Source organism: Podarcis erhardii (genome assembly GCF_964252035.2).
Source record: "Podarcis erhardii genome assembly, chromosome: 5".
NCBI lineage: Eukaryota > Metazoa > Chordata > Lepidosauria > Squamata > Lacertidae > Podarcis > Podarcis erhardii.
The window spans coordinates 46,809,407-46,828,788 of NC_138509.1; the positions used below are offsets into that span (position 1 = coordinate 46,809,407).

Consider the following 19,382-nt stretch of genomic DNA (forward strand, 5'->3'; position numbering starts at 1 on the left):
GCCTAAATATGATGACAGCATTGATTTTTTTTTTAAAACTGCCAAACATGTTTCTGCTTTTCTTCAACTGAGAGGGTTGTTGTGCCCAAGCTTGAAAATTGGCTCATTTAAATGAAGAGGGTGCTATTGATAAATTGTTGTCTTTTCATCACCCGAAAGAATAAATTCTGAAAACTGCTTCCAGACATAAAAATTAAGTGTCTATATGTTGTCATCTTTGGGGGAGCTTTTTCTTTTTTTAGAGGAAGCCAACTTATTGATGAATGGAGTAAAGCTATTGCTACTTCCTGTGCTCTCCGGTAATTTATGTGAGAATGTGTTAACAATGTTTTCAATGGGAGAGAGACACACTTGGAGCTGTGAAATCTGTACCATGCTTGTGACATGTTAATTTCTGAATTAGAAAACTCAAAACTTGTACCAAGACCTGTGGTGATTAAAAAAATAAATGAAATAAAGGTGCAGTTCAGCAAAAGCTTTTTGTGCAACAGGGGCATAAAATTGCAGGAGTGGAATTCTGGAAATTTGTAAGGAAATTTGTGGTATCTGCAAGAATGCAAATATAGAGATGGAGTCTTACTAAATTTAGCAGGAATCTACATTGGCTTTATTTCAGTTGAGAGAACCATTCATTTTGCAGATTTGTTGTCCTTGAAAGTTGCATTTATCTGTTAGCATTGAAGACATGATACAAAATGTTCAATTGTATTAAATAGCTGCAGAATAAATTAAGGCTCTTGTTTAAATGTCACTTTGCTTTAATTTAATTGATTCATCTATGTCCTTTATTTCCAGATACACATTTTTTTTAAGTTGCAGTCTAGATTTGGATTGCATGTTAAGATTATTCCTGATGGAGCAGTTCTTTTTAGATAACTGTCTATCATGGCTCAATAAGATATGCAATTTGTTTCTGACATTGTAAATATTTTTCTTACTTCCCAAGATGTTTATAATTTATATTGGCGATGACATTATAATATATGCTATTATATACACTAATTTTTATCTCTTGACCAAAGTACAGTGTTTTAGAATGTTAGACCTGGTAAAGATACAGATTCCAGAGTCATGGGTCATAAGGACATAACTGTGGAGGTAGAACATAGCCATCATGGCTAATAGCCACTGATCAATGTCTTTTCCATGAATTTGTCTAATCCTCCAAATTGTTGGCCAACACCTCATCTTCTGGGATCAGATACCATAGTTACGTATGCACTGTTTAACCAAGCTGTTTAACCAAGATCCAGGACCTAAGGAGAATTAAGCCCTGAGCCCTGGCTTGCTTGTAGCCATTAGATAGTGGCCCTGTGATGAGCAGGTGTTGGGTTCAGTTGAGGAAGTCCCTTCACCTCCTGGGCACCACCTTGGCGTCCACTCTTAATATCACCTGTGGGTGCTGGGATGCTGCAGGCCAACTTGGTCACCGGTGGGGAACTTGGAAGCCTTGGCCAGTGGATAAGGGGCTGCAGGCACCCGATCAACTTCAGAACATGACTGGGACCAGTTGGCAGGCAAGGTGGGTGAGTGACAAATGGCTGAGTCAGGGAGAGACAGAAGAGAACAGGTGAACAGAACGAAAGAAGGAGAGACAGCGAGAGCAGGAGGGACAGCCAGGGTGGATGGAGGTGGGAAAAGGGAAGCTTTCCACAGGATGGAAGGAAGAGCCACAGAGACAGGAAAGGGAAAGACAGGAGGAGGATTAGGCGGCTGCAGTTCCCTGTAATTTAGTGTATGTTCACATTACTGCTTACTCCACATCAATGCCCCCCATTCTATTTTTTGAAATTGCATTTGCACAACATTAGCCACAATACATATCAGCCCTTGACAAATATGGCTGTTTGACCCCCCCCCCAACCGCCGCCCACCACCAGACCAGCTTCAATCTGATTAGAAAACTGGATGTGGAGTAAGTGTTAATGTGAACATATATAGCCTAACAGCCAGCACACAGATGAGCACCCAAGTGCAGATGATAGTTAGGTGGTGAAGGACTCTCCTCCATTGGAGGTTCTTAAACAGAGGTTGGCTGCCCATCTGTCAGGGTTTCTTCCGCTGTAATTCCTGCATTGCAAGATGACCCTTGGGATCCCATCCAGTCCTACAATTCAATCATTCTAATGAATAGTAGTTCTAGGTGGGTTGCAGGGGCTGGGAAACAAAAAAGGTCATGTGCATCTGGTGAAGACATCCCTGCCTCCATCGCTGATGTGAACAGCTCCATGCAATACTGGTTGAAATGCAGATGGGAGCAAGAAGCTCACTGCATTTTACATCCCTGGCACTGCTTGGTTCATCTTTATTTTTGTATGCCTGAATTCATATCTCATTCTGTTTCTCCTGAATAAGTGTTCACCCTTTAAGGCAAATCTGGGGAACCAAATGCTTTTGAACTACAGCTCCTGTTATCTTGGACCATTGACCACATTGGCTGGGGCTGATGGAAGTTGGAGTTTAATAACGTCTAGAGAGCCACAGATTCACCATCTTTGCTTTAGGCTTAAGGCAAACCAATTTTGTCATCGGCTACTCATCAGCTTGCCCTGAACTCACCACTGATGCCACTTGCATAATTTTCATAAAGTTTAGGGGATAGATAGTGGGATTGGAAAGCCTCTATTTGAGATGAAAGAGGTAACATAGACTTTATTGAAACGTGATTCCTGTTTGCCTTAACCTGTTATCGTTAACTATCTGAACATAAATATGGGCCAAAGCAGTGCAAGTTATCCTGAGTCAAAGTGAAAGCAGTTTAAGTTGCTTTTGTTTTTCTGTTATTGCAGAGCTGAGTCTGAATTTGAGAAGGTTGTTGGCTCTGTTAATATGGTATGCACTTTTGTGACCACGTTTTATAAAGAAGTAAGAACAGCAGAATATGATGCCTACCTTTAAATAATATCGTAAGCACAAATGTCAAATCATGATTAGAAATATGTGTTGCCTTAGTAGTGGGCTTTTGACTACCCAAAACAGCATTGCTGGTGAGGGTTTGGGAGGAAACTAATTCATATGTTTATCAACGCTGGGTATGTGCTTTTCCCCAATAAAGAAACTTATTGCCTTCCTTGTCTAGTATACCGTATTTTTCGCTCTATAAGGCGCACCAGACCATAAGGCGTACATAGTTTTTGGAGAAGGAAAACAAGAAAAAAAATATTCTGAATCCCAGAAGCCAGAACAGCAAGAGGGATCGCTGCGCAGCAAAAGCAGTGATCCCTCTTGCTGTTCTGGCTTCTGGGATAGCTGCGCAGCCTGCATTCGCTCCATAAGACGCATACACATTTCCCCTTACTTTTTAGGAGAGAAAAAGTGAGTCTTATAGAGCAAAAAATACGGTATTTATATGTGGAAGGCTATTTCTCTGCACGCGGATGAGTGAATATGTCAGGAAAAATTAAATAGATTTATTTCAGAACAGTCCATCTTAAATGTTCACACTGGACTCTGATACTCTTCTTGTTGAATTACAATTCATGAGCATGTGTAAACTGACACGATCTAACAATTCAGTCTTATGGACTTACATAAATGTGTGGCTAAACGTCTCCATTTTTGTATTTAAATCATGCCAAACACTTATCTGGAATGATAAGAATTAGATTTAAAACAACAATTCTGAAATCCTCATGGTATCATTAAGGATTTCATCTGAAATTGAATATCCACCATTAACTCATGAAAGCAAACACTTTCTCAGGCTTTGTTTATCTTTTAGTGATGGTAATAAGGTTGTAGAAATAATTTAATTGAGATTGTTTAGTTAAAATCATTTCAAAATAGGTCATAAATAAAGAGGAGTTTAAAAATGATAAAATGTGGTTTTGATTTGCTGTGGTATGGGCAGATTTTATTTTTCCTCCTTAAAAATGTGTTTTTGCCAACTGCCTTCCAAAATGCACATGTTCTGCTTTCAAAAGAAAAGTGGCTAACAGTGAAAGAATAAGTAAAGGTTGGAAATAAAGAAAGATTAAACCAAAATATTGAAAATAATTTAAAATGAAAAATTCTCCTCAAATGGCACAAAATAAACATCATTTTATTTATTTATTTTTTAGATTCTCCACCTCAGCAATCATTTTTGTGCTGTTAAGTGGCGAAAAGTAAAATAAAAAACAATGGGGGACTGGCAATAAACTTTCTTATTTTGGCCTTGGCCTTTTCTTGCTGCACCTATTCCCTATATTTGAAAACAGGGTACTTTCTATCCAAGGCGAATGTTTGGATTGTCTCCCAAAAACAATGTATTGTTTTACTGGTGAATATTCTCTAAGAAATGCTGTCAGCAGTTCAACAGTGAAAAGATTTTGTAAAAATCTTGAACATGTTACAAAAGGGACAGTGATCTTTCCATATCTAGTAACAATCATCCCTTTATTCACACTTAAAATATTCCCTGAGCAATATTGGCACATGTGTGTCAAATGGCCTCTATCAAAACTGATTATGCGATTGGCACTCTGGAGAGCTCTTCTTGGTAAAAAAAAAAACCACACCACCATCATCCCACTGTCATGTAGAGACATATATGTCCCTGCAGTACTCTCAATAAACATACTGATGTGTCTAACATTCTTTCTTACTTCACTTTTTAAAACATGCATCTGCTCCCCACTTTTTTCTTTATTGTTATCTCTACACACACACAATTTTTCTATGTTTTGTGCGTATTATATTTTCCTGCATTTCAGAACATGTATGTTTTCTGGGTGTAAGCAACCTACTGGTTTGCCCCAACTTATTGTGCAAAGTTTCTATAACCTGGTAAGTATGTAACACAAACCAAAAGCCACCTTGAGTCCCAGACTGGGAGACAGGTGGGATCTAAATAAACTTATAAACAGATAAACAAATCCTAAATAAATAGATATAATAGTAATAGTAATGATAAATCATGGTTGAGCATGAATGTGTGGATTCCAGAAGAAGAGATTAAGCTGCTTTGCTCTACCTCTGGTCCTGATGCGGCTGTGCTGGAGTGAGGTAATCCATTTCTTAGCTCAGCATGGCACACAAGTCCAGGTGTATAGTTTGTTTCACCCCAGATAAAGCACAGGCTGTAACCATGTTTGTTCAGAGGACACCTTAAGACAAACCATGGCTTAGCACACAGCAGGAATATTAGTAGTAAAGTGTTCAGGCGTTCACACACTCGTACTATGATAGTAATATCTACTTTATGTGACAACAGTTTCAGTCTATTTGAGAAATGTCCCTTCTTCCTATTCTTGTTGCCTTTCAAGTACAGTGGTTTTATCAGTATGCAGTGTCATAATTTTGCTCTCCCTCTCTCTCTTCCTTCTCCTATGGATGGCCAACTATCTCCTATCAGTTTCCTCCTAAATTCTTTCTACTCAGTCTCAGAAATTGGCCTGTGGTCCCATGGGTAACCCTCATTTTCCCCACCTCTCTTTCTCCAACAGCTCTCCATTGTTAGCTGCATTTTTCAGACCAACTATCTTTTCCTACTGTATTTGTATTTCCCAGCTATCAATAGCCTCCCTTCCATCTTCTCCTTATCATCACTTCATGACAGTTTCTATCTTTTGGCCCTAGGAAAGGAATTTGCTCATATATAGCCCTTGTTGGGGAGGTTCTTTGGGTGTCTCTCCCTCCCCCCCGACACACACACACACACACACACACACACACACACACACACACACACACAGCAAATGCTCCATACCCTTGAATATGCATAAATCCCTATGTTGTGGGTGGGTGCTTCATTACCGTACTAGTTCCTGCTGAGCTACCAAGGTTAATATTGGAGGGACTAGAGACTGAGAGTTTGGGGTACGGTTACAACGTGATTAATGCTTTCATAATATATACAGTGGTACCTCGGGTTAAGTACTTAATTAATTCCAGAGGTCTGTTCTTAACCTGAAACTGTTATTAACCTGAAGACCACTTTAGCTAATGGGGCCTCCTGCTGCCGCTGTGCCGCCGGAGCACAATTTCTGTTCTTATCCTGGAGCAAAGTTCTTAACCTGAAGCACTATTTCTGGGTTAGCGGAGTGTGTAACCTGAAGCGTCTGTAACCTGAAGCGTATGTAACCTGAGGTACCACTGTACAAAGAAAGTTAAGCAATTCTGCAAGTTCTCATGATGTACCCCTCAAGTTACTGGCTTACTCAGGAGTAGACCCACCACTTGCAGTCTGCAGGATCATGGCAGCAATTCAATGTAGAGTTATGGACACTGAGGTCCATTGCTTTAAGTAGGTTTAAGGACACCTAATTCTGTGATGGATTGTGTTAGGTTTAATAGATGGTGACAATGAATGAATGTGATATGGTCATTTAGTGTTGCAACTTGGATTTAGAAGTGTCTGTTTCCATATGTATTATTTGTCCTGCCCCCCCCCAGTGTTTTCATGTAGGAAACCTAAAATCTAAACTAGTCTTTCCCCAACATGGCACCCTCCAGATGTTTTACCCAACAAATCTCAGCCCTAACCATTGACCTTGCTGGCTAGAGCGATTGGGAGTTGTAATCTAAAACATCTGGAGGGCACCAGGTTGGGGAAAGCTGATTTAAGGCTGTTCTGACTTCTGTGCAAATCCAACTGGAAGTTTTCCTTTAAACATTGAGATTGAAATTAAGAGAAACACACTAATTTCAACAGACACATGAGAATTTCCCAATAGATTATGGACATATGGAACATACTGGGATAGCTCAGTCAGTGGAGCATGAGACTCTCATAATCTCGGGGTTGTGGCTTCAAGCCCCACATTGCTCAAAGATTCCTGCATTGCTAGGGGGTTGGGCTAGATGACCCTCATGGTCCCTTCCAGCTCTATGAATCTGTGGTTGGTGTGCCAATATTTTGGTAAAATTTGTTGGGGTGGGTGGGTGGGAGGCAGGGAGAGAGATTTATCTTTTCAAATCTGATTTTTCCCCCTTCCCCTGTTACCAGGAACCCTTTTCTCCTCTTCTCTGCTTTCTCCTTAACCCCCTCACATCTTGGCTTCTACAAGATGTTACTAGGCTATGCCATGCTAGCAGAATGCTACATCCATTTCAGTATTTGTTCTGTGACCATTTATGCCCAGTGATGCTACAACAAGAAATTAATTACGGATTAGTCATCTTCCCAAAACGTTAAGATATGTCCCTGCGGACTGGACAAAAGTGATCTTTGCTGCCACACAAAACATCTCTATTTGGTCTTGATGTGCATGTGTTTGTGTGTTGACATCTTCAGTGGGTCATCCTGCGCCCACCAGGTGGTGGAGATTCCAGAGGGCAAAAAGTGATCACTCAATTATCTGAAATCTCTTCTTTTTAAAGCATCTACAGCATAAGATGTTGGGCTGCAACATCATTTCCAAACTCCAGTCAAGGCTGTGAATATCAGCAATACATCAGGAGGCTGTGTGTGTGTGTGTGTGTGTGGAGATGACATTTTATTTTACTTCTTTGCTTGCTGGTTTTGTGGTGCCGCTTGGAGGCGTTTTCCCCCTGAGTGCTTTCTATGAGGTTGCGGGAGAGAGAGGCAGAGAGAAAGAGAGAAAGAAAGAGAAAGAGAGCCCTATTCTCCTTAATGCATCTCCAGTGCGAGGGGAAGAGCCTACGGAGTTCAACTATTGCTGAACTGCTGTGATTGGCAGAGGAACTGTCCAGGAAATGGCTCAGGTTTCAACTTCGGGGGAGTGACCAGAGGAAGGAGGGGGAAGAAAGAGAGAGAGGGAGAGGGAGAGAGAGAAAGGGCTTGTAGACCTGATAAAGTTTTCGAGTTTGCTTGCAACAGGGATTCTGAATGGACTGGATCTGGACTTAAAGGCAGCTGTGCTTTTCCCTTTTTCTGAGTAACGACAACTTTTGGGAAAGTTCTCCCTAAATCTGGATCTTTAGAGAAGTGGAGAAGAGCAAAAGCAAAAGAAAAATCGCGACACACTGCTTGCCTCCTTTTTCCTCAACCCTTTTAGTTTTTCCTTCTCTAAATAAAAAGAGCAAACGCAGCCCTGTTCTGCTGCTCCGTCCAGCTTTTTTTAATTTTTGGAGAGGTTTGGGGGCGCCGGAAAAGAAGGCAGCCTTTGGCTCGCCAGCGGTGATGGGGGCGACGGTGGCCCAGTCTCCCCGCGCGGGTCCGGGGCTTCGCAGCGACGGGTTGGAGCGGCTGCGCGCGGAGTAAAGGCGGAGAGGCGAGATCGTGGGGCTTTTATTTTTTACTTTTTTACGGAGAGGTGCTCCTCTCCTTCTCCTCCTCTCCCCGCTGCGGGGAAAAAGAAGGCTGCGGGCGCCGCCGGGCTTCATCCCGCACACACGCCCGCTGCAAAGGAAGAGCGGATCGCTTACGCGGAGCCTTTTCATACCAGGTAATTGGACCAGGCTTGGCTTGCAGTGGAGAGGAGAGGGGGGCCGGGGAGGAAAGGAAAGGAAAGGAAAGGGGGGCGATCGGGGAAGAGAGAGAGAGAGGAATCCTCAGGATCTCCAGGAGTGAGGCTCCCTGGGCCACCTCGGTGCGATCGCTTTGTGCATTTATGAAGCAACGTGTGTGCCGCTTGCGCGATCGAAATTCGCAAGAGGTTTCCCCCTGCAAAGCCGGGGCATCTCCCGGAGCGGCGTCGTTGCGCAGCCTGGCATTTGGGATGTTTTCGCCGAGCGACATGTGGCAACTGCCGAGGCGTAGTAAGCGCACGCTCTCGATATTTTGCGTGGGTCTGATCGGTGGGTCCCCACAGGTGGCGTGGGGCCTGGCGCGGATTTGGATCCACCCGAAGGGCTGGGAGCGCGGGAGCTCCTTTCCGAAAGGGCGCCCGCAAGGATCCTTCCCGCTCCTCTTGCAGTTGACAGTTTGCACCCCGTCGTCAGCCTCTACTTTTTAGCCCTTCGCGAGCGGCGCTTTTCGCTCAGAGGTCTTCCGTGGTGATGTGGTTTAGATGGCATGGCAGGCGAGGCTGCGGTTTAACACATGGATTTGGAAGTGCGTAAATTCCAAGGGATCCTGGGGGCTTTGCGCCCAGGTGGAAGTGCTTAGGATGGCAAAGGTGGTGACAAGGTGGTTGTTTCCTTTCAAGAAGCAGGCGAAGTTCAGAACCACGTCTTCTCCCCTTCTTCTACTCCATAGTAAAAAAGCTTAAATAGTATTGTTATGCATATTTCATCCTCCTCTGGCATGTTAGCCTATTGAGTTCAATAATCTGAGCAAAGGCGTACCTGCTTAAAAAGCTGTTGCCAGGGCTTGGGACATTGGAAAGATTACAAGATGAACTATTGAGCATGTGCAGAGTGCCTCCCCATGCTGGCTGAGCTGCCTTAAAGGACAGTTGTTCCTAGGTCAGAGGTTTTCACTTGGCAGCTGATTTTTTTTTTAGGCTCTAAACCCCAGCTGAGCCCCCATCCCTGTTTATATTTCCAGATAAGATGATATGCAGAATGTATTCCATAAAGAAAAGGAATCATTGTGGATTTTTTACGGTTGTAACAGGACCCAAATTGTAGAGCTATGATTTAATTGGCGTGGCATTAAAGGGCTTTTGTTTGAAGAGGGGGAGAATTGGAGGGGATCTAGTTTATTCAGTTGCAGGAAGAAGGGGAACCGGGCTTTAGCGATGCTGAACACATCAAAACCTGTAGCCTGTGCAGATTCTTTCACCTATAGTGCTGTGGAAGGACCTAGTTAGGCAAAAAAAAAAAACCTCAACCGCCCCCCCCAAACCCCCACATGGAATCCTTTAGTGACTGTTGCAACAATCTGTGCATATGGAGAGAAGTGATTTACATGGAGCTTAGTGGAAACGTGATGTACAAGTAACACAAACCAAAAGAACAGGAGGTCCTTCTCGTGGGGAGGTTGTGTGTGTGTTAGTGATGTGACCCATAATTTTCCTTCCTCTAAAAAAAAAGAGGAGACCCTATATATATATATATATATATATATATATATATATATATATATTCTGTGTATAAAACTGCCTTTCAAACAGGGGCCCATTATGTGGCTGGTGTGAAGCGCCATCAACATTTCAAACCCCATTGTCTCTTTTGTACCAAATCCCTGTAAATCTTCTACTTGCCTTTACTCATTTTCATCTGAAAAGCCTGTTTGGTTTGAATAGACTGCAATAAGCGGCCTCTGGACCTCTGTGGAATGTCAATTAAAATGCAGATTTCCCCCTCTCTCTTTCTGATCCACAGAAGACTTGGAGAAAAACAGGCTAGTCCCCAAGAAAAGTGAATGAAGGAAGTTCAGACAAAGCAAAACTATTGATGCTGCCAGGCTGTTTTCCCCGAATAACCGTCCAGAATTAATGTTTAATAGCCGATCCCTTTGAAGATGGCAGTGTGAAGGGGTTAGTGGGGCTTCACTCTCCTCCTGCGATCAGACCCAGTCTACTGTCACTTAATTGCTATACAGCTAATTTTCTATAAGCTGGTGGAGGACATTGATCCACACTTGCACAGATTTTTTTTTTTTTTGGCTGTACTCTAAATGCCTAGGGAGGATACACAGGTCAGAGTATTGATTTGGATGACATACTCTCTGCAAATTACAACCTCCCTGGGGAGTGATAAACACTGCCCACATAACAATGGAGCTAGATTAAAATGAATACTTAGGCTTGGATTTAATTACTGCCTCTCTAGAACAAGCACAACTTGTTTGCGTGCACATTAAAAAAAAAAAGTAAATAAATGTGGCAGCTTGAAGGAATTTGGTAGGGCTCCAACCCCAGGCTGTTTTTTCCCATGCTTGTCAGTTTGGCAAAGACATTTGGGCAGGTATGTGACTGAGGTGAAAATTGACTTGATGAGCGGGTGGCCAGGCAAGCCATCAATCATGGGTGGCTGACAACTCCTTCCCCAGTATAGGGCAGTATAGAAGAGAGAAAAGAGTTCCCTTTCAAGGGGAAAAATAAACACTACGTGTGGCTTTCACTGAGCCTGAGACTCCAGGAGGGATTATGCTATTGTAGTCAGGAAGCCAGAATTGTGAAGGCCAAGAAGCATGCTGGGACTGTGTGCCAAACATTGAGATAGGTACATAATTACCCCAGGGTAGGAGGTCTCCCTATAAAACCATCTAGCAGCGACTATAGCAAGTAAGATAAGGGAAAGAACTGGAGTCTGGGTCTCCGCCCCCTCCACCTTCTAGAGAGGCCCATATGCTTGGAGAGGTGGAAGTGGGACTCCGTAATTGGGGAGACTAATGTTCCCTGTGGAAATGATGTAGTGAGAATTATGTAATTCAAAGGCTTGTTGAGTTTGCTGTTGACGTGTAAGGGGTATATTGCTTCCAATGTCTTATAGGGAAAGAGTGAATTGTGCTCTTTAAAAATATGTCAAGTTGGACTTTCAAGTTCCTTGCCTGGTAGTTTTGTTGAAGTTAAGTGTGTTGTAAGATGTTAGTCTCACTTTTGTTACAGCTCCATAGAAGAAACTCTTCTGTCTCCTCTTCTCTCCCCCCCCCCCAAAGCCTCATGTTATATCCCTTTTAAAAATTCTGACAGTCTATATTTCCATTAAGATAGAGTTATGGGTAACTTGTATACTCTTAGAGAGACTATGAATCCTGTAATAAGGCATCAGTAGTCTGGGGAGGCACTGATGGGTTTAAGAGAAGCACTTTAGGTGGTTTGTAGGAGCAGAACAAATGGGTCTCCGTGGTTGGCTATAACCATTATGCAACTATAGAAATTAAATTTATTTAAAAGGATTGCATGCTTTTAAGCCTCCCATGCCCTTTATTGATAATATATTTCACCAGTTTCTTTAATATGTCATGTGAGGTTGACTCAGTCCCATTTTCTAGCTTTAAGTATCAAATCAACAGTGACCTTTCAAGAAAATATTGTGCACTGAAGGGTTTATTTCACCAAAGATCTTACTGGTAAAAGTTTTAAGGAATTGCATGTGCTGTTTCTGAAGCATGATGTACCTCGGGTTAAGAACTTAATTCGTTCTGGACGTCTGTTCTTAACCTGAAACTGTTCTTAACCTGAAGCACCACTTTAGCTAATGGGGCCTCTCGCTGCCGCCGGAGCACGAGTTCTGTTCTTATCCTGAAGCAAAGTTCTTAACCCGAGGTAATATTTCTGGGTTAGCGGAGTCTGTAACCTGAAGCGTATGTAACCTGAAATGTATGTAACCCGAGGTACCACTGTAATACGTTAGAAAACCTAGATTGAATTTTCTCTATTGGGCAGCATACATTGTCTCAATAACTGTCCAGTTTTGGCAACTTTATGTCAGATATTGAGCTGGAAGGATTTTGCCCATAACTACTTTTCCCTGGTATACTTTGAGATAACTAGTGTGGGCAGCATGATAACATACCACTTCTAGATCTTTGGGTGAGCAGAGCTCTTTACATGTGCATCTTACCCCATAGACTCACAGTACGTGATGTAGGTTAGGTTGAGAGAAAGAAAGAGCACAGGCTAAACAAAGAGTATTAACTGGAATTTGGGTCTCCCACATCCAGAGGGAAGAAAGGTTCTTGAGTTATTGCTGTGCTCAGAGTGTAAGAGGGTAGCGCAGGAATGAGAGCAGAATAGGTAAAATGAGAATAGCTTTATCTATTGTTCTTTCACAGTTGACAGATAACCTCTGGAAATCCATCACTGACCATATCGCACAGAAGAGCATAATTGCCATGGCTGCTTGATTTATTTGCCTCCTGAAGTCTGGGTGCTGTGTTTGTGTGAGGGAACAAAAGAGGTTTTTGTTTGGTACAGTTACTAAGGTGCTTCGTAAATGCTGTTCTCATCCAGACCAACAGAGTTTTCATGGGAGCTGTCGCCTTGGCTGAATTGTGTATCTCATCGGCCCTCTGATTTATCAGATTGCAGCTGCTTCTCTCACACTCTTGTGCATTGAAGGTGGGTGTGCACAACCCCTTCTCTTTCACAGCGCTCTCATTTCAAAGAGCTTTGCATACGTTATCTCAATCAATCCTTACAAGCTCAGTTGGTTGGAGTGGGTGCTCCAAGGTCGCAGGTTAAGCCCCGAATGGCACAATTGCATATTCCTGCATTAAAGGAGCTTGGACTAGATGATTCTCAGGGTCACTTCTAACTCTGCAACTATGATTCTCTAAGTGTCCTGCTAAGTTGGTGGAGGTACACGGGTAGCGCTGTGGGTTAAACCACAGAGCCTAGGACTTTCCGATCAGAAGGTCAGCGGTTCGAATCCCTGCGACAGGGTGAGCTCCTGTTGCTCGGTCCCAGCTCCTGTCAACCTAGCAGTTCGAAAGCACACCAGTGCAAGTAGATAAATAGGTACCACTCCGGCGGGAAGGTAAACAGTGTTTCCGTGTGCAGCTCTGGTTTGCCAGAAGTGGCTTAGTCATGCTGTTCACATGACCTGGAAGCTGTACGCCGGCTCCCTCGGCCAATAAAGCGAGATGAGCACCGCAACCCCACAGTCGGTCACGACTGGACCTAATGGTCAGGGGTCCCTTTACCTTTAAGTTGGTGGAAGGACTGTTATGTCCATACTGCAGGTAGGGGAGTGGGGATGAAAGCATGGTGGATTGCTTGAGACCAAGGGCTGAGTTTCATGGGTGAGGTGCTGTAGGTGTTCCAATAGATGCGAAAAGGAATCTGGGTAAAATTAACTCATGTTACCTGCTTCTCCTTTGGCACCTGCCTCTCCTTTACTCCATTTCCACAGCATCACTTCTTCCCGGCTTCCCCTTGCCTGGTTTAGCTTGCAAGCCTCCTGGACTGGGACTCTATCCCTTGTATGGTCTGTGCCATATGAGTGTTGAGCAATAACAGTTACAGATGTCAGCAAGATGAATCCAGAGTTCCCGATTTCAGGACAACTGCTTTTATAGACAAATGCGCATTTCAGCCCACAAATCACATACTCCAGAATGTTCAGTCTTGTAATCACTTGCTCCAGAACAGAATGCTCCGGAGTTGAATGTTTGGAAGATTTCAGACTTAATTGCATGAAAGGGTACTTTATTGTACACTTCCAAACCATGTAAGGCTAGCTCTCCCTGAACAGAGCTTTGAGTTGCTCTATCTTTATCTTGCATTGTCTGGCCGTGTGTACCTTGATAAAAAGAGAGAGAGAGAGAGTCTGCTCTAATTGATTCTTGGCCTTCTGCCATGCAAATTCATGGAAGGATTTGCACAGCGCAAAAATAGAATGTGGTAATTTTGTAAAATGAAACATGATGGGCCTGCACATGTATACAATTATGTTATTTGCTTAAAACAAACTTCATAGATATTTTTTGATTAAAGTAGCTCCCTTAAGCAATGTGCTGGCATCTAAAAACTCCTCAGCCCAAGAGCACGAAGAAATATTCATGTATCCTGGAGACATGGGTCCCATTAATACTTCTTTTCCTCCTCCCCAAAGGAGCAACTCCTTCCCTGTCTTTGCTGCTGCATCTCTCCAGGCAAGAGGGCCAACCACACTGCTGCTTTTTCCTTCCTCTTCTTCTTAGAAATAGAGGAAGCTGCCTTCATGCTTCATAACAGATAGTCATACAACAGGTACATAGGCACATAGGAAGCTGCCTTTAACCCAGTGGTGTCCAAACTTTTTTCAAAGAGGGCCAGGTTTGATGAAGTGAAGGGCCGACCAAAGTTGTTGACCTTTTTTTTAGGGTTGAAGTTGTTGAGGTTTTTAAAAAGATTTTACCTCAGGAAATAAACTGGATTAAACCTGATTAGGTCTCCAAAACAGACTTTATACTGCCTTTATACTGTTTAGGATAGGATGGTTATAAATAGCTTTTCTTACTTAAGGTTTTTTTTTTTTAAGTGGGATACAATGAACAAAACAAAACATGGAACTATGCAAATGTTCATGGAATGGCACTGTGCAATTACCTTCTGTGCTTTACTAGTTCAATAAAGCTGCAGACCTAAACACACTGAGAAATATATAAGCCCCATTCAGCATAGTGGGACTTACTTCCTAGCAAATGTGCAAGATTGCTTTGCATGTATAGAATGAGTATTTTCAAATGTCAGGTGTATCTGTTCAAAACTGAGAATGGGCTCGTGGTTTTAAATCCTAAAGAATATTGCATGGTTATTTGGGCCTTGAGCTGGTAATCTGCATTTTCAGGTTTAGAACTCTGCATTGTTGACGACTTAATACTGAAGGCGGTGACCATTTCACATGGGGTTCCATTCCTGGCCCCTGTGTACCCCACCCCTGTTCCACCCTGTTCTGCTCCCGTTCTCCCGTGTTGGTAACTGGATATCAATTGGATGCACCTAAAATGGTTACTGCCAGTACTTAATATTTGACTTTGGTTTTTAGAATGAAAACTGGAATATGTTATATACGGTAATTTAAGCAGGGGGGAAGTATACTAAGCCATAGTGTTAGGAGTGTTTGAAGGTTAGATTGGTAGTTGCGTATTGCTGTTCCTTCTTGTTTATATCACGTTAAATGTACTTTATTTTGTTTTCCCTTTGGAACAACCCTGGAGGCAGGTTCACAGATTGAGACCTGAGGCTGAGCGAGAGATTTTAGCTTTTTGTCTGTTGCTATGATATAAAAGAGGGAGAAACAAAAGCAATATGGCACATACGTAGTAAAACTTTTCCTTGATTATATCAGTTCAGGGTGCACATGGTTGATTGCATGTTCTATCACTTCTAGGCAACACAACTATCTCCCTGAATACAGTAAACGAGCCCATCAGGGGGAAATGATGGAATGGTATTATTTTCAGTGGCACACACACTTTTCTGTGTGAGGGGAATTCTTTAGGTGTTGAAATATTCAAGCATGGAGGTCATCTGCCTGCACTAAAGTAGTAACATCCAGCAAGGTGCTATGTGTTATTTCTGTAGCTTTAAATTGGCTCAGTGAGTCAGTAGATGTAGAACTTGAATACAAATGTTCCAGAGCCTACTGATACTTATGTAGGCTTTGCCAAAAGAATGGACTTAGTATTTGACCACTGTGACTATATTTCTTCAGCCTCAGATGATCCATGTGAAAATGAAGCTAAAGCTTAATGATGTGCAATTTGTAGCAGTTTCTGATAGAGTGAAGGATTTCCAAAAGAAGAGAAAGTTTATCAGCAAACACCCAGGCAATCCTGCTCTGAGCTTCCTTGTAATCCTTTCTGTGCTTCACACAGGCTTGCAGCCGGTTCCTACCCAACCTGTTGCTTATGTTACTTCTCCCTCCAACTCAGTTCGGGACTCCAGGGAACCTCCTATGTTGGAGTCCTCCAAATAATAATAATAAAAATAAATAAAAAATGGAGCAGGTCCTGGATTTGTCTGAACCTTTGATGAAAATGGAGGCATGATTGGGGATCTTGCAATTTAAATGCAGAAATTCTGGCTTCCTTAACTCACCAAATGTCCTTCTCCTTTTCCCTTAGGAGAACCAGCAGTAATCGGGAGTAAGAAGGTACTTATTATCAAGGCTTAAGGTGCTCCTTTCAGCCCATGCTTGCGTAGAGGAGCTCAGATGGGAGTAAAGTCCACATGGAGGTATGGAAGAGGATCAGGGACTGGCACTGAGAAGATGGTCAGTTGGAATTCATGTTGCCTTATCTGCCTGGTGGTGATCACCATGGCTGGATTTTCATTGGCTCGGCCATCATACAATTTAGTTGGTGAAGACACCACTTTGGAACCTGAAGGTGAGTCACTGTTGTTGTTTGTTTAAGTTTTGTTTTTTTGAATGGGGTCATTAATTTCCGAGGAAGTTCAGGCTCTGTATAAATAACCATGTACCACCAGCACCAAGGTGATCTCATCACTTGTGTGTCTTGTGGAAACTCTTCCACACAGGAACTTAGTTTTCTGTCACCTTGTTGTTACCATTGACACTGCTCTATTGGACCCAACAGAAGAATGATGCTGTGACTAATTCCAGGTGTGACTATTTTAGCTTCAGTGCTAAGGGAGAAAATGTGGCTATGGACAAAATATAGGAGGATGTATTGGTAACATATATGTAACTACCATGTTGGTTATAGTGTGACCCCTAGAACAAGTATTTTCAAAGCTTTCCTCCTTAGAACTCGCAAGTAAGCTGCTACTATTTTAAGAAAGTTAAGATTGCGATTCTGTACACATTTAACTGGGAGAAAAGCCACTGAAAACTGGGATTTACTGCTGAATAGACATTTATAGGTTTGCACTGTTTCTTGGTTGGTTAAGGAGATGTGTACATCTTTGCAAAATAGGGAGCTTAATTCATTGTTTGACAACTTAAGCCTACAAATAACGTCATGAATTTTGTTTGAGCTAAGCTTTGATTTCTGAAAGGTCATCATCTCCTGTACTCAGTCTTAAAACATGACATCAGTAACATGAAAAAAGACTGTAAGGGGCTCACACTGGGGTATCCATCGTCAAATAAGGCTTTAGTCATTTCTCAAGAGGAATAAGGCCTTCTAAACCATAGTATTTAACAGCAGTCTGTTGGGATTCAGTCCAAAATTTCATGCTAAGCTATTTCAGAGCAAAAAAGGCAACATTGTGCATAAAAAATGCTTCTCTTGTTTGAAAAAACAACAACCCCTTTCTGTTTGTTCATTGTAATTTTGTCCACAGGTAGTCTATTGAAAAGAGATGCATAGCTCAAAAATGACCACAAAAGCCATTTTATTACCACTTATCATTAATTGGGGGTGACCTTTAGCTGTCTCATGAACCACATGCAGCACAATTAATGTTTATATATCTTAATTTACTTGACAGAGCAATGCCATGTTTATTGGACTCATAGATGTCTACATCACTAGATTTGCATTATCATTTATTACTATCTACGCACCTGTAAGGATTTCTCTGCTGCATTTCCTTTCATCCCAAGCCCCCTATTCCACTTATTATTAGCTCATGAAGGTATAGTACTGGCATCTTTTGTGTCATGGGGGTGGGGGTGGAGAATCTGTGGATACCATCCCCAGATAGATGCAGTGTCTAAAGGTAGGTTTTAGGGCTGTGGAGGTACTGCCAAAAGGTGCACCCCAGAATTTGGGAAGCTGTCCCAAAGACTTGTGAATATTCAAAGATGGCAACTCTTGGACAGCACCCAGTTGATAAATGGTGCATGTGAAGGGTTATCCTTCGTGGGCCCCAAAAACAGACATATTGGGCCACATTTAGTCCATGAGTAGCATGTTGTGTTGGGCTGTTAATAGAAAAATGGACCCTTTTTTTGTGGGTATGTTTGGTTCTTGCTAGTTTTCTAGCAACTTTTCCCCTTATTGTTTCTAAGCCGCAGAAAAATCCTGTGGTGGAAACGCTACAGGGGGTGTTCTGAAATCCAAACAAAATCTGCATGCCGGTGCATGCCAAAGAAAACACAGAAGAATGACAACACTTCAAATTGCTATTGTGTCTTGTACAAATGAGGGTTTTTGCAGCCGTAATCGTTTAGAACTCTCCTCTGGAGCTGATATTCGTTTAGGGACATCCAGACTCCCAAGTTCCTCAATCTGTGGTATTTTTGGAATTTTAAGATGAAGTTTTTGATTACAGCGTATGTATTGGGAGTAAGAAAGTTTGCATTATGCTGAATGGAATAGAGGGCCCCTGTGCTCTATCCCCCCCACCTTCTGGGCCTCACAGTAAGGGGCCTAGTGCATTCTTAATATAGTTGCTGTTATCTTGTAATACAATGAGCTAACACATTTATATTAACTGAGCTGTCAAAACAATCTCATCAGTCTAATGTTCATGAAATGTGTCCTCTCCCAGATGCTTCTTTGAGGCGATTTGGCCTCTGTATCTCATATAGGACTAGGGCTTGCTTCCTCCCTCTCCCACCCCTCTCCTCCATCTGTTGGAATGCATAATTGATTCTGTTTCTTTTTGCTTACTCATTTGTATATGAAATTATGCCTTCCTAGAGATGCCCAGAAATTGAGAATCAATTCTTAGAGTTTATTTACATTGGTGATCCGGTTGAATTATGCATTTCTAGGAAAAAAATAAATCTTAATGAAGTGTAGTGATAGTGCAGCCTGTCTTCAGCTGAGCCCACTAGAGATGGCTTTTTTGATTGGGTGAGATTAAAAGAGGCAGGACTCATGACATGTTTAAGGCATGCACCTGCAGCTTGCTTGCTTGCTGCCTTGGGAATGCATCCAACTAAAGCCCTGCTGTTTTAAGGGCAGCTGAATATCTTATTGGCCCTCTATTCCCTCCACAGAGGCCTTCCAGACCTTGTTGGACTCCAACTCCCATCAGCCCCAGCCAGCCAGCGTTCATGAGAGGAATTCAGGGATCAGGGATGAAGCCCTAGCATAATATGAAGAACGGCTTATTCTGTCTCCTGATGTTACTATGCTGTTCATTTTTCCTCCTCCACTACCAGCAGTCGCTGCTGCCATCAGTATAGACTAGAATAGTGGAGGGGGGAAAGTTGGAATGAAAAGGTGTCTAGCAATATTATGAGGTCGTTTGGGGAGAAGGTGC

General features: G+C 42.5%; 1 protein-coding gene across 8 annotated transcripts in view; it reads left to right on the forward strand.

Annotated features, from left to right (window-relative positions):
- Positions 1-19,382, forward strand: part of FGFR2 (fibroblast growth factor receptor 2) — a 141,699-nt gene that overhangs the window by 21,964 nt on the left and 100,353 nt on the right. For 3 of the 8 annotated variants that reach the window (XM_081863654.1, XM_081863658.1, XM_081863659.1), the window contains exons 1-2: positions 7,681-8,330; positions 16,328-16,591. In XM_081863654.1, the coding sequence (XP_081719780.1) occupies positions 16,417-16,591 (175 nt within the window). In that variant the 5' untranslated portion in view covers positions 7,681-8,330; positions 16,328-16,416. Of the gene's footprint in view, positions 1-7,680; positions 8,331-16,327; positions 16,592-19,382 lie in introns of those variants that run through there. The other 5 variants (XM_081863656.1, XM_081863657.1, XM_081863652.1 and 2 more) reach the window with 3 other exon arrangements.